Source organism: Mauremys reevesii, linkage group 7, assembly GCF_016161935.1.
Source record: "Mauremys reevesii isolate NIE-2019 linkage group 7, ASM1616193v1, whole genome shotgun sequence".
Taxonomy (NCBI): Eukaryota; Metazoa; Chordata; order Testudines; family Geoemydidae; genus Mauremys; species Mauremys reevesii.
Genome location: NC_052629.1, coordinates 14,421,338 through 14,435,449, shown reverse-complemented (window position 1 = coordinate 14,435,449; position 14,112 = coordinate 14,421,338). Strand labels below are relative to the sequence as shown.

Genomic DNA, 14,112 nt, shown 5'->3' with positions numbered 1-14,112 from the left:
GTTTTTAAAGCCATGAAAGGAATTTAAATTAAAATGTAATTAATTTATAATTAATAGGAATTGAGGATCCACTTTGGAAGTCCCATCCCATCCATCTGTCTGAAATTCCCTCTATACTTAGAAACAGCTGCTAAGATTTACTGTAACTAAATGACATTAGAGAAAAATATATTTTTTCACTGTTTCCCCTTTGTACTGGGGTAGCTTTCCCCGTTGATTGTGTAGATCTCTCACAAAGCAACAGAACAGAAAAACATGTTTTAAAGAACATGACTGTAAACCTGCAAAAATTTATCAAAGCGATGCAAGGTAAAGAGTAGAAACTGAAATGATTTTTTTTAATTGACTAGATTTCCAGTTGATGTGATGTCCCTTTCACAACTAGGAAATGTCGCAGCCACTGTGGTTTCTCCTTAAGGCTCCAATCATTGTGTATGAAGAGTTTAATATTATGCAGCTAGGCATTCAGTTCTCAGAAGTTGCCTTGATTGTAGAAATTGTATGCAGCTGGATCAGCGTTCTTGGTGAAGATGAGTGCAAAAACTACCACTGACCCAGTGTGATAGCAGATCAGCCATTGAGATGTGCTGCCATTTTGCTTTTGAATGAATCGGTGGTTTTCTTTACAGGCAGAACTTCTGTTTAGGACTCTGGTTTCAAATCACCCAGTAGCAGATGGGGAAATGCTTTTACTGAGAACTCATTCTGCTTTTCTGTTGCTCTCATGCAGTTGATGAACTCCAGAAACGAATACACAGGTCAGAAAATCCAGCACCGCCACCTCCGCCCCCACCACCACCTCCGCTTCCTCCTCCCCCTCCCAATCCAATTCGGTAAGTGCTGTAAGTCAAGATATTTGGAAACTGTTTTTCCTTAGGCAGTGGTGTAGGCTGAGCAGTTTTGAACTCAAGCAGACTGAACAGTGATAAACCATCTTTCTTTAGCTGTTCTGGGCTTCTTTTCTTCCTCTCCACCAGCTGGCCATCTTGTCTTCCATATTTGGCTGACACATTGACCAGTCCCAATTAGCGTTCGTCCTCCAAGAAGTACTCAAGTTGATTGGCCTGTTTAGACAGCGATTTTGGGGGCAGGAGGGATACCTCTTTGATCTGAATTTGGAAGGTTGTTCTTCCTGTTTATCTGATAGCTGTAGTTACCAAATCCAGCAAAGCATTAAACTGCATGATCTTTAAGTGCTTGAAGAGTCCTACATTAAGACTATTCACATGCTTAAAGTTAAGTATGTGCTCCAGTGCCTTGCTGGCTTGCTCAACTCACTTAGACTCCTGTGAAAATCTCGGCCTAGGGGCCTATAATTAGACACCTGAGAAAGTGGCTTGATTTTTTCCAAAACTGCGGAGCACTTGCCATCTGCCAGTGAAGTCATACTTCAGACACATTTTGAAAATCTTGGCCTTTGATTTTTGTGTTAATAGATTGTTTAAGAATGAAATTTTCTGTCATACTGCACTAGATGTAACATATGCAAATCTTATAAAGTTATTGGAATAATGTACAAAAATTCCAATGCTTAGCAATGAAAATTCAACCCTGTTCTGTCATTGTTTAGCTGATTCTGTAAAATATATTTCTGAACAGCCATATGTGGACTCTTGCTGATTTTACCTTTCATTAGCTCATGTGACTTGCTTATTTATTTTACACAATCCAACTACTTTATTCATTTCCACTACAGTTATATACACATTTGAATAGTATGTTTAGTATGTAAATTCCTCCCGTGCCACGAACAAAACTGCACCTCTTGTAAGACAAATTCCATAGCTAATCAGGGTGCTGAAAGTAGCTAATGCAGAGTAACTTTTACATGTGATCTGAAGCTCAGATGAAGGAATTTCGGGAGTGCGGAGTAACTCATACACAGCTACATTTTCAGGATATATTTTATGGATTGCCTTAAAAGTTAGGAGTTAAATACATCATTATTTTAGGACAGGTTTCTGAATTTTTAGTTCAGTTCTTTTCTTTTCAATAAGGTGTAATTATTTGAGATGGTATGGAAAATTTCAAGCCTAGACCTTGGAATTGATGATGAGAGAAACACCGAAGTGTGTCCTAACATTGGAAGTAGCTACATTGTGACATAAAGAGATTATTTTTCAAGGCTATGAACAATTAAACAAGATTAAATAGACCGTCTGCAATCGTTTCTAAGTGTATCATCTCTGGAGTGTTGTCTGTAGAACCAAAAGAACTTGCATATTATGTAACAGCACAGATTGCTAGAAAAAAAAATCTGTAATGACTAATAGGGGCAGTAAGTGGGTTCTTTTCAGAAGTTTATTTTTAATTTTATATATAATACACACACACACACACACACACACACATACACACACTCTACAGCTGCTATGACAGGTAGTTCAAAGAAAGACAGCAATAATAATGTAAGTATAAGTAGAATATTCATCATCAACTTACGATTATTAAAAGATAAATGGGTATTTCAAAACTTGACATGAACCAGATGTAAATTATTTTACCTTGATAAGAAATCAATGTTATTTAATTAAACTGAATTTCTTTGTATGGAAGTCTCCTTGACTGGAAAAAAAAAAAGTTATTCTGAAATATTCTTGGGATATGTTTTTATAGTATATGAGGAATATACAGATAAAATTTAGCCATAGAAGATTATGTAGCAGTATAAACATCTCTACAGTGTTTTTGATAAAAGGGTACATTGCCAAGTTCAAAGACATGATTTGAAATGTAAAATTCCCTCTGTGTTACTAATAACTTAAACTAAAACTGAAAGAGTATTAAAGAGAGAATTTTCTCTGAATTGTATAGGGTGGCTGTTTCCTCGTTGCATTTCTCTTTCAACTTGGACAATGAAAATAGACTGGTCAGTTTCACTTTTTGTTTCTGATCAGTTTCTAGTTTTTCACTTTTAGTTTTTCATGTGTTAGGATAATGGTGAAGTGCTTGTTTCGCAAACACTACAGAGGAATGTTTTATGTTTTTTCTAATCAATGGAATTAAACACTTCTGTTGATCGTAAGTTTTGTAAACCTTTATTTTAAAAATAACCCCTAAATTCTGGCGGCATACTTAGCCTGAAGGTATCTATTTCACAGTGCATATCATGGTGGGTTTTTTTATTTATTTATTTTGAACACAACACATAGGCTCTGCTTTTTCTTTTGATCTGGTAAATGTAGGCCAACAAATATTCATTGAAAAATGAGGGAGTGATATAATCACCCTCTAGCAATGTCCTCTGGAGAATAATGCTTGACATTAATATATGCAATCCTTCATTTTTTGTTGTTGTGCGGGAGGGCTTTAATTTCTTACGTGTCACAATGCCATGTTACCTTTTAATACTCAGATCTTAAGTGTTCTGCATGAAGCCTGGCAACAATACAAGAAAAGTAAATAATATCTTTGTATTTGTAGGGGTGCTTCACCTCTCTCTCTGCATGGGAATGATTAACGCCTCTTTTGTAAATAGGAGAACTATAAATCAGTGAAGCAAGCATTCAATGCTGGCTCGTTTTACAATATATGACACATGTTCAGGGTCAATGCTAAAAGTACAGATGTTGCTCATAAGAGAAAGCAGTGTGACTATCTTCATTTTAATTGTCCTGAAAAGGTCCCTTATGTCCATGATTCGTAAGAGGTCTCATCCTAGCAGCAGTGTGAATAAAAAAGAGAGAGCTCCTCAGCAAGAATCAGGTATGGCTCATCCTATTTCAAGCAGTGTAGATCACTTGTTAGAAAATTCAAACAATATTTCTGTGAAATTAAAAAAAAAATAAAAAAGTAGTTTTCAACAACCCACCCATTTTGGAAGGATTCACCTCTGGCACCAGTTATAATGCAAAACAGGTTAGTAAAGACTAATAATTGTTACCATCTGTTCGTAGTAATATGATGATAGCACATGGAGGGCCAAATGTGCTAGGTGCTGTGCATACACATAGTAAGAGATTGTGTCTGCCCTGAAGAACATACATTATAAGACCCCAGTCCTGTAAACAGTTATACCCAAACTTAATTTTATGCAGGTAAGTAGTCCCATTAATCCTTGTGCACATAAAGAAAGCACGTAGGTAATTATTTGCGGGATTGTTACTGTTTTCTCATTGTGTGTAACTGTGTGGCCTAAATAGACAACGCAGAGTGGGAGAAAGGAAGTATTATTGTTCCCGTTTTACAGATGGGGTAACTGAGGAACCGACCCTTTAAGTGATTTGGCCAAGGTCACACAGGAAGTCTGTGGATGTTAGCTGTTTACCAGCCCATGAAAAATGAAATTGGTGATCTCGGTCCAGTTACTAGTAGAGAAATGACCTTGTAGCTGTATATCTTATAAAGAGCTAATCTTATTTTCCAGTAACTGTTCAATAATGCTAGACCTATGTTGTCTTCATTTATCATGTTTTTTTTTTAACTTCAAGCATTTTAGATGTTTTGATTGTACCTTTTCATTGACTGTTACCAGCTGTGATTACAGGAAATACTGTGAATAGTACACCCCATTCTTCCATTATTTATTAGTAAACTTTTGAACAGTTCTGATCTTTCTTCAATCACACATAAATTGCTTCTTCCCTTAATGGTTGAGTGGTCATAAAATAGAATAAAAAAAGGTCTCTCTTGCTCTGGTTATTGTATCTAACTTCAGGCTTCTTTTGACCCTTGTTAAGGACTTACAATGAGTGGTTCCTATTCCTCACAGCCAATTAAGCTTTTACATTTAAAACAGACTGTTTGGGAAATTAAAGCCTGGCATTAAATTGATATACAGTACAGGAACTGCCCTTCTGTAGATCTTCAGTGTTAGCAAGAGAGAGGGTCTACTTAAAATTCCTGTTATTAGGCACTACAGCAGATTTTAATAGTGTTGACCATATTTCTCCATCTGTCTCTCTTAATTAGGTTGGCCATTTTTGTATGGTGCAATTACATGGTTTTAGTCATGTCTTCTAGCATGAAAAGCTCACCTTCATCAGATAGGACTTTCGGTTTTACTTGAACATTTCACAGGTCTGTGCCAGGTCTGCTGTTGGGTCTCTTGGAAGCCAGATCCTTTGGTGGTATTTAGGTTTTTCATTTTTATATCAATGCCACATTGTTTAGTTCTGGTTTTTTTTTTCTTTTAAGACTTTTGGGCACGGATTCACAAGATACGTAAGCACGCCCATAACTTTTAGCACACTGAGTAGCCCCATTGCTTAAAGTTAAACGTGTGCTTACGTATCTTGCTGAATCGGGGCCTTGATACTGCCTCATCTGTGGGCATCATTGACTTGACCATCTTGACCACCTCTAATGAAGCCAATGGGATTGTTTCCATTTACAGTGGTTTAAGTGAGATCAGAACCTGACCTCCTGATTTAACCAGGGTTGCTAATTTCTTGAGGTCTGAAGACCTGCATCTCCAACTGCTCAGGATCAGACCCCTGGTTCCAGGTCTGAATTTATATACTGCACTATCTTTTTCTTCTGTTGGTACTGCACCTAGAACAATGGGTCCTGGTCCATGACTGGAGCTCCTAGGTGCTATGATAATACAAAAAATAAATAATAATTATCTGACTATAACAGGATGGAAAGGTTGAGGGCCAGATCATCAACTTGTGTAAATTGTCATAGTTCAGTTGAAGGCAATGGGGCTGTAACAATTTACAGCAACTGAGGAACTGTCCATAGGATCCTGCATATGATTGTGAGGGTCCTGAGTCACCCTAAATCCAGGTGCTACAACTCTGTAAAAAGATACAAAGTAGATTCTTCTGACTTCTGCTAGCATGTAGATCATGTTATCTCCATCTGGACATACCTTAAAGTGATGTAAGGTGTGCGTCTCTGGGGTAGGGGGAGCTAAGGGCTGGGACAGAGGAGGTCCTGTGGGAAAACCCCATGAACAACCAAGATTTGAGTTTAAAAAAAAAAGGATTATGTTTAAATTTAGTTTTCATGTACATTATACAGCCAAACTGAGAGAGGATGAAAGTTTGGATTATATATAGTGTGTATATATTCCACCTGCTCTCACTGACGTGAGGAATTTTTTCAGTTATACAACTATCTGCATTGCACGTTAATTGTTGCTTGATCATTGATTTTCGTGACTAAATTACTAACTATTTATAACTTGCCGCATGTGATGAATGTTACTTATTTTTATAATGTATCTCTTTAAAATGTGTTTTCTTTATGTTTCTTCCTAATATCTAGTATCTTTAACTTGACACTATCTATACCTTATGAACAGGGGAAGAAGTAAAAGACCTGAAGAGACAAGCAGTGGAAGAAATGATGGATAGAATTAAAAAGGGAGTTCACCTAAGGCCAGTTAATCAGTCAAGCAGACCTAAGACAAAGGTTTGGAATAATTAAACATTGGTTTCTTTGTGTGTTTAGTTTTACACTGGAGGAAGATAGAACAATATTAGCCTGGTACCAGGGGTGGCTCTAGGAATTTTGCCGCCCCAGGCACGACAGGCAAGCTGCCTTCCGCGGCTTGCCTGCGGAGCCTGCGGGATGTCCTCCAAAGCCGCGGGACCAGCGGACCCTCCGCAGGCAAACTGCAGAGGCAGCCTGCCTGCCGCCCTCGCAGCGACCGGCAGAGCACCCCCCGTGGCTTGCCGCCCCAAGCACGCGCTTGGCGTGCTGGGGCCTGGAGCTGCCCCTGCCTGGTACTGTAATGTATGCTGAAAACAAATGAAATGTACCATAATACATTTATCAGAGTGCAATTTGTTTTTTCCCTTTTACTTTGCTTGTTGTTTGGCCAGAATAAGGTAAAGTAGTGGGTTTAACTGCTGGGCTATACACCATTCAGCCTAAAAGATTGAAGGAGGAGAAAATAATTGAGAGAAGGTAAAAAAAAAAAAAAAATAAGGCAGTGATTCCAAAACAAGATGTAATTTTAAAAGGTCAATCGGGAAGAGCTGTTATTGAATCACAGAAATTAGAGATGGAATAAGCTACTTTGTCATTTCATTCATCTCTCTGCTAGTGTAAGATTCTCTCTGACAGTTTGTTCTCCAGAGTTTTGTCTAGTGCAATTTTAAATGACTCAAGCAATGGCTCAAGTCCTTAGGAAGCCAGTCTAACAGACCTCAAGTTTATGATCTCCCCTCCCCCCCGCCCCGATAGTCTTCAAATGTTGTTATACACGTGCTGTGCCTCCCTCTATGCCCTATCTCATCAGTATTTTTTCTTTCCCCTTATGCAAGACACAGCAGTAAAGTGTGAACCTGTCTGCAGCAAAGTGTTTTTTTATGTCTGCATAAAAGCTTGAAATAGCCTGCATGCAAAAGTAAGATAATGGGATAGTGGTTTTCAAGTGTTTATATTTAAGCTAAGTAAATCTTCTCTTGATTAAAGTAGCAATTATCTTAAGAAAATAAATGAAAAGTTAGCCCTGTGCCAAAAAGTCAAGCTTTTTCACTACTGTGAAAGAGTTTGATCCTAGAAATGCTGAGAGTCTTTCCAGCTCTTGTGATTCTTGGTGTTTTTTCATAAAGCTACAGTTCCTGGAGTCATGGGATTACGTGCCAGACTGATGTTTTGTTTTGGTGTTTCTTAGAAAGTACATTTCTAATCCTTATGGTTGCGGAAGTGAGCTTGAAAATATAATCCCAAGTGAAACAGAGAAGCTCAGAAACTAGATAACAAATACAATGCATACAAGATGCCTCTGAATTTTTAAGCCAAACATTTTAAAAAGATCTCTTGATGGTTTTTTTAAAGACCTTACTCATGATTTTTGAATAATTGGGTTGACAATTCTGCGCTTACACAAACGAGTAACTTGGAACGCAGTGGGACTACTAATGTGAGAAGGTCTTCGTGACCGTAAGTGTTTGCAGGATGATCAGACCTCAGAGTGTTCATTAAGATAAAGGCCCAGATCCTTCAGGATCTTACCTACAGGCTTAGCTCGGAGAGTCTTCTGGTGACATCAGAATTCCAGCTTTCCTTAAAAGAAATTATATTTCTAGTCTTCATGTTGTAAAGAAAAAAATGGAAGCATGACCTAGGTGTAACCAATACAGTGATGTCTGAAGGCACAGAAGCTGTCTGAGCCCACACCCATCGCCAATGCAAATCAAGCTCCCTGCTTGGCTGCAGCCCTGCTGCCCCTTTGTGGGGTTTGAGGGACCCTGTGACACTTTCCTCAGGGCACCCAGAACTATAAGCCACTATGTTACCACTCTGCCTCAACAAGGGAGCACTTTGCTTGAGCTTAGACTGTGTGTCAGTTCCGTGCCACACCACTCTGGCGGCCTCACAAACAACCTTGGCTAATACGCTGCTTGGCTAATCCTTGCCTTGCAGGTAACAATCGGTGAACTCCAGTTCTGCAGGTCCCCAGAGATGTGTCTTTACAGTGTCCAGTCCCTCTCACTGGATGCTCACTGTCAAGTTTGCTGCCTCCAAAGACACAGTGCACACACTAGCCTGTTAGGCTACCTGAGGACTCGCTCTTTACTTCAATATAACACTACTCAGATGGTTTATAGTAAAACAAAGAATACGTTTATTAACAGAGAACAGAGATTTAAGTGATACTTAGCAAGAGGAAGAAGAGACAGGTATGGTTACAATGTTATACCAATATAATAAAAACCAGCAGGATCTTATTAAGAGGGATAAGGCAAAGATGCCACATTTATTGTAAATACCATAACAAAACAAAAAACAATGTTTTTCTACTTGTTTCTATTACTACTTATTCCTTATACACACACACACATATTCATTCACACAATCATTCATTCAGGTTCTGTATAGATGTTATAGTTACCAGCCTAGATGTTGCTCATGCCAAGTTACTGGCCAGGTATCTTGGTCATGAGGATGGAGCCGAGTCTGTGTCAGATGCATCTGATGCTCCTGGAGGCTGGCAGCAGAACCATAGACTCAAAGTCCTCAGTCTTTAGAGTCCAGTTTTATAGGAATTTATTCCTATGTCAGTTCATGAGAGTTGCTTCATTTTGCTGTTGCTAAATCAATCAGCAGATGGCTGGCTCCATGTTAATAGGTGTTTTGTTTTTCCTTCCTTTGAGGTGTGGTGGGTGGATTCCAGTTTGCCCTCTGGGAGTCATCTGGTTGATCCCACTTGACACCTTCTTCAGCCGACACTGAATTCTTCAGGCTGGTGACTCCCTAACCATTCAGTCACATACATTTTCTATCTTAATCACATCTATTTTACTGTCTCTTTACTTTTTGGGGTGTTACCAATTTATGTGAGACTCCCTGTCTTTTAACAAGCAAAGATAAAGTGAGATGAAAACTTACAGAGTGTGGGGGTCTCTATCTATACACTATAACAGCTACTGTTTTGGCTTACAGAGATAATTAATGTTTAACAAGTTTTATACAAAGTATTTCTTTGAGCTTAACAAGTTTTATACCAAGTATCTCTTTGAGCAGGCTTTACACAGACACAGCTGGTGGCTTGCAGGTTAGAGGCTAAATGCTGGGAATCACAAATTTACTTCTAACATAAATCTTAAGTTATAAAGTATTAATTAACAATAAATTATTTCTAACAATAAATCATTTTTCATATAAACCATGTTCATTTTTCATATAAACCATGCTCAATATAAACCTTCTTTAATATCCCTACAACAAACAAAACACACTTTCTAGTGGCTAAATCTTAATCTTAGCAAGTTACAATCTTTGCCTAAGCAGTTTTTTTTAGTCACATCAGGTTACCAGCATCTCCAGCCCTCCAGGTCAGAGGATCCAACATTCATAGAATCAGAAGGGGATGTCCCCTTTGTCCCTTATGGGATGGATAACTAAAATGTCTTTTTGCTCCTCTTTATATTTTGCTGCCTCTGGAGCTAGGAAGACTTGCTGGGCGTATAGACTCTGTGCCCCAGAGTGTTTATAAGCTGTTTCCTCTGCTGCTTGTTAGCTTGATTGCTTTGTTTACCTTATACGTAAATATACTTTCGTCATCTTCTGCCTGTAATCAAGCCAGTGAGACAGGTAAATCCACAGTCCTTTGTCTAGGGCTGGCATGATTTATGCACTGCCTCTAAAACACATTTTAAGAACATATTCCCGGCACACGTACATAACTCTTTGCACATAAGCCATACATACCTCATGCAATGTATTCCTGACCAACACGTCCCCAGTTTACATATGATACCTTACTAGCTATCTTTTGGATACATATTATGACTGTCAAGCTGTCTGGAATCAACCTCAGGGCAGACTGTCAAGAAGCAAGGCATAAATCCCAAATTGGTAGTGAGTCCTATATATAGATTTCACCAACCAAGTAACAAGTGTTAATTCTTCAAGCACTATAGCAGTCTAACAATGCAGTCCCAGAAAGTCCCCTTGGGTACTCTGGTCTATCTTGCCACGCAAGCAAATGTGCCTTTGTGATAGATGGTCCCTTACACCAAAAATCACAATATTTAGGTTATTCCTAGTCTCAGAGGACCAGTCACTTACCCCAGGTCGATTGCATTTTAGACCTCACACCAAAGACAACGCTTGTAGCCAATCCTATAATAAACTAACTAAAGGTTTGTTAACAAAGAAAAAGAAATGAGAGTTATTTAGAAGGTTAAAGCAGGTAAACATAATGAGTTACAGTTTAGGTTCCAGAACATCATAGAAGCTGCTGCGCTGTGCGAGCTTCCTATGTCCTTTAGAGCTAACCCAAGCTTAGCAGCTTGGGGCTCCCTTTCCATCTCCAAATTCCAAGCAGCATAGGAATATAGTTCCTTCTGGTCAGGGATTTTTATGTCCTGCCCCCAGAGTTCAAACTCATGGGTAGAGCCGGCTCCAGGCACCGGCTCAGCAAGCAGGTACTTGAGGCGGCCAAGGGGAAGGGACGGCATGTCGGGCTCTTCGGCGGCAATTCGGCGGCTAGTCCCTCGGTCCCTCTCGGAGGGAAGGACCTGCCACCAAATTGCTGCCGAAGAAGAAAGCGGCGTGGTGGAGCTGCTGCCGATCGCGGCTTTTTTTTTTTTCTGCCGCTTGGGGTGGCAAAAACCCTGGAGCTGGCCCTGCTCATGGGACAAGTATTTGCACCTGTCTCCTCTTCATGGGTGTGTGTGGGGCAATCAGCAAAGTCTTTATTTCACAATGGCTCATTTGGTTTCAGTGGGGCTTCTTATGTGGGGGACCAGCACTTGACATTAATTAATGCTCCTTTCCTGTTTGGTTAGTTACCCAGTTACGGAGATGTATAATGCGAACACTCGATATAACTTTACACCATGGGGTACATATGTTATAATTGAGATCAATACATGCGGTATCCTATGAGCATTGCATAAAGTCTAAACACGTCCTTATAAAGTTAACATCTGTTTTAACAATGCTAATACACAGGTGAGCCAGACTGGTTTCCAGCTCTGCAATTGTCAGTGTTCACTGAGACCTAGGGGCCTTGGCATGAGCTGGCACCTGGTCTGCCAGAGTCACAGTAACAACCGAGGTGGTGTCAGGGGTGATCTGAGTTACAGTATAGTGAGCCCTCTCCAGAGCTGTATGTAGAGGTGTGCCTGGGGCCCTGCATTGCCTTCATTCAGCACTGGCTGACGGCCCTCTAACCTCTGTTGGCTTCAAGGGAACTAAAGGCACTTGGGCTGAAATACTGTAGATGAACCTTAATACCTCAAGCAATTAGTGCAAGCAAGATACCAGTGGTAGAGTGCAGCTGGATAGCAGTCGGATCTGTTGTTCCAGTTTGCTCCCTGCAGGATGGGTAGGCAGGGGCAGTAGTTGTTAACTGTGACTAACTCTTTTTCACGGTCACCCGTCCCTTGCTCTCACTAATATAACGACACAAAGGGATTCACATTCATTAAAATGTGTCGTTTGGCGAAGGGGATTAAACTAATTAAGGTAGTCAGATTTATGCACCTTGAAAGGAAAAGAGCAGAAATTAGTATCCTAGAGAACCTTATGAATATTTATTGTTAAAAAAAATTTTTTTTTAAAAGAACCAAACCCTAACACTCAGAAATATTTCAAGGGGTAGATGCTATTAATAGACCCTAACCTGCTGATTTTGTTCTGCTGTGTCTGAATGAAAGCTGCCATTTTACTGCTGCTTCCCAGCAGGCCTGATCCTAAGAAAAGCAGGGAACCTGCATCTCCCAATGAGTGCACTGGGCCCAGTCCTGCAGGGTGCTGAGCACCATCCACTCCCATAATGGCACCCAAAGTTGTCACCAGGGCAGCATGAGACAGCCTGGGGAAAGGGTGGGGACATCGGAAACGGCTGTAGAGGGAAGGGTTCTACAATGATGTGGCACTGGTTTGACATAAGCAATAGTCTGTCTTAATATGAACAGTATGGGGTAGAGGACGGGGGAAGAAGACTCCCCTGCACCTTCTTGTATTGCTGCACGGTTGCCATTCACAGTAGCTGTCTCTAAATTCCCATGTTCCCTTCTCCCCACCCCCACTGGGGGGAGGATTCTGAGATGGGAAAGAAGGCTGCCCCTCCCCAGTTCCCTTCAACATCTGTCCTGCCTCTAGTGGTGTGGGAGAGGTGGGAGAAGTAGGGAATCAAGGAGAGCAGTAGTAAAAACGGGACTTTATGTGAACTCCCTGGTTCTGTTGCATTCATTTTTATTTAATATGTTTTTATGCTGAAACGTTAATATTCAAATTTACTAAAGTATACTCGCTAGAATTCAAGTTATTTAATTTTCTCCTTAATTCCTAGTTAATATCTTTCCAAGTATTGGAATATTTTTGGAAATACTAGCAATTTTAAATGTCCCACTTTGAGGTGTGGTGAGTTAATAAATTTACATAGGCCTTGCCAGCAAACCCATTGCAGATTCATGTGGTGTTTGTCCTAAAATACAATACAAAACAATCACACACATCTTGCACAGTCAGTATTTGCAGAATCAGATTTGATTATGTGTGTGTGTTTTGTTTAATTACAGCCGGAAGAACCAAAAGCCTCTGATAGTGCAGTGAAGGAACTCAAGGGAATACTGGTAAGAACACATGTTGTTTACATTCTGTTGCTCTCTTTTCACGTGAGATGAGAGGACATTTTGAGGCCGGATGGATAGATATAAATAGAGTCAAAGAGAGATTTCTCTAACTCTCTCTTTCTTGATATCTGAATAGATGTAGATATCTAAAAACCTAGAACTCTCTTATCTTTCTATCTGTATTTATTTATATAAATATATACAATTATATATATATATAGTTACAAATATGTATTTGATTGTCACTAAATAAAGCAGTTATATTTGATATTTTGCTCATCTTTAACAAAATGTGTTCAGTTTATTTCTGTTTTGTAATGTACTTACACTGTACATTATACATCTTAAGTAGCTGCTTCTCCTGAATAGGTGCTTGAATTGTATTGAATAAGAGTCAAATCAACATAGCTTCTCCTACTTGGCTTCTCTAGTCCTGAGAGTTAAAAGTTGAGGTGTAACTTCAGCACATGCATAGAGTGAAGTCCTATCCTCATTGAAGCCAATGGGAGTTTTGCAATAGATTTCAGTGAGCCCAGGGTTTTATCCAGAATATGTTAATATTATTGCACACGTGCTTAATAGGCAATGTTGCAGTTCCTAACAATCTATGCTAGGATTTACATAACCTTTATTAATATATACTATAGTATTGTACAGCAGTGGTCCGAAATACTACAGCTGACAGTATTGCTACTGCAGTGTTAGAGGCCATTACTATGGTATTTTAAAACAGGGAACACTATTTTATGCCACCATCTTTGGCTTACCTGGTTACTCTCTCTTCTCGTCCAGGAGATTTTGAGTTCAAGCCCCCCAGTGTGATGTGCTGAGAAAGGGAAATTTGCAGCAAGGGTGGCAATCTTGGGGTAACATTAAACTGGAGGTAGTTCTGTCCATCTTTGGCAGAAATTATTCTTTAGCTGCAAGTTAAAGATCCAATGGCACTTTTGTGAAGAGACTGGAGGATCACCCTGATGTCCTGGCTAGTATTCCGTTAGGAGCTAACTTCTGTTGTCCAAGGCTGCGAGTGAGCTATTGCAGTGTACGTAATGGCTGGTTCATTTGCTGTCAAGGGCTGCTTCTTCACGACTGAACTCAATGTGTCCTTTGCCATTGATTTCAATCT

The 14,112-nt window shown here is 39.7% G+C and overlaps 1 protein-coding gene across 3 annotated transcripts in view; it reads left to right on the top strand.

The window, feature by feature from the left end:
* The window catches only part of SHTN1 (shootin 1), a 101,770-nt gene that overhangs the window by 72,540 nt on the left and 15,118 nt on the right, over nt 1-14,112 (top strand). For all 3 annotated transcript variants that reach the window (XM_039546303.1, XM_039546302.1, XM_039546304.1), the window contains exons 11-14: nt 731-833; nt 3,623-3,705; nt 6,251-6,360; nt 12,933-12,986. In XM_039546303.1, coding sequence (XP_039402237.1) covers nt 731-833; nt 3,623-3,705; nt 6,251-6,360; nt 12,933-12,986 — 350 coding nt within the window. The remainder of the gene's footprint in view (nt 1-730; nt 834-3,622; nt 3,706-6,250; nt 6,361-12,932; nt 12,987-14,112) is intronic.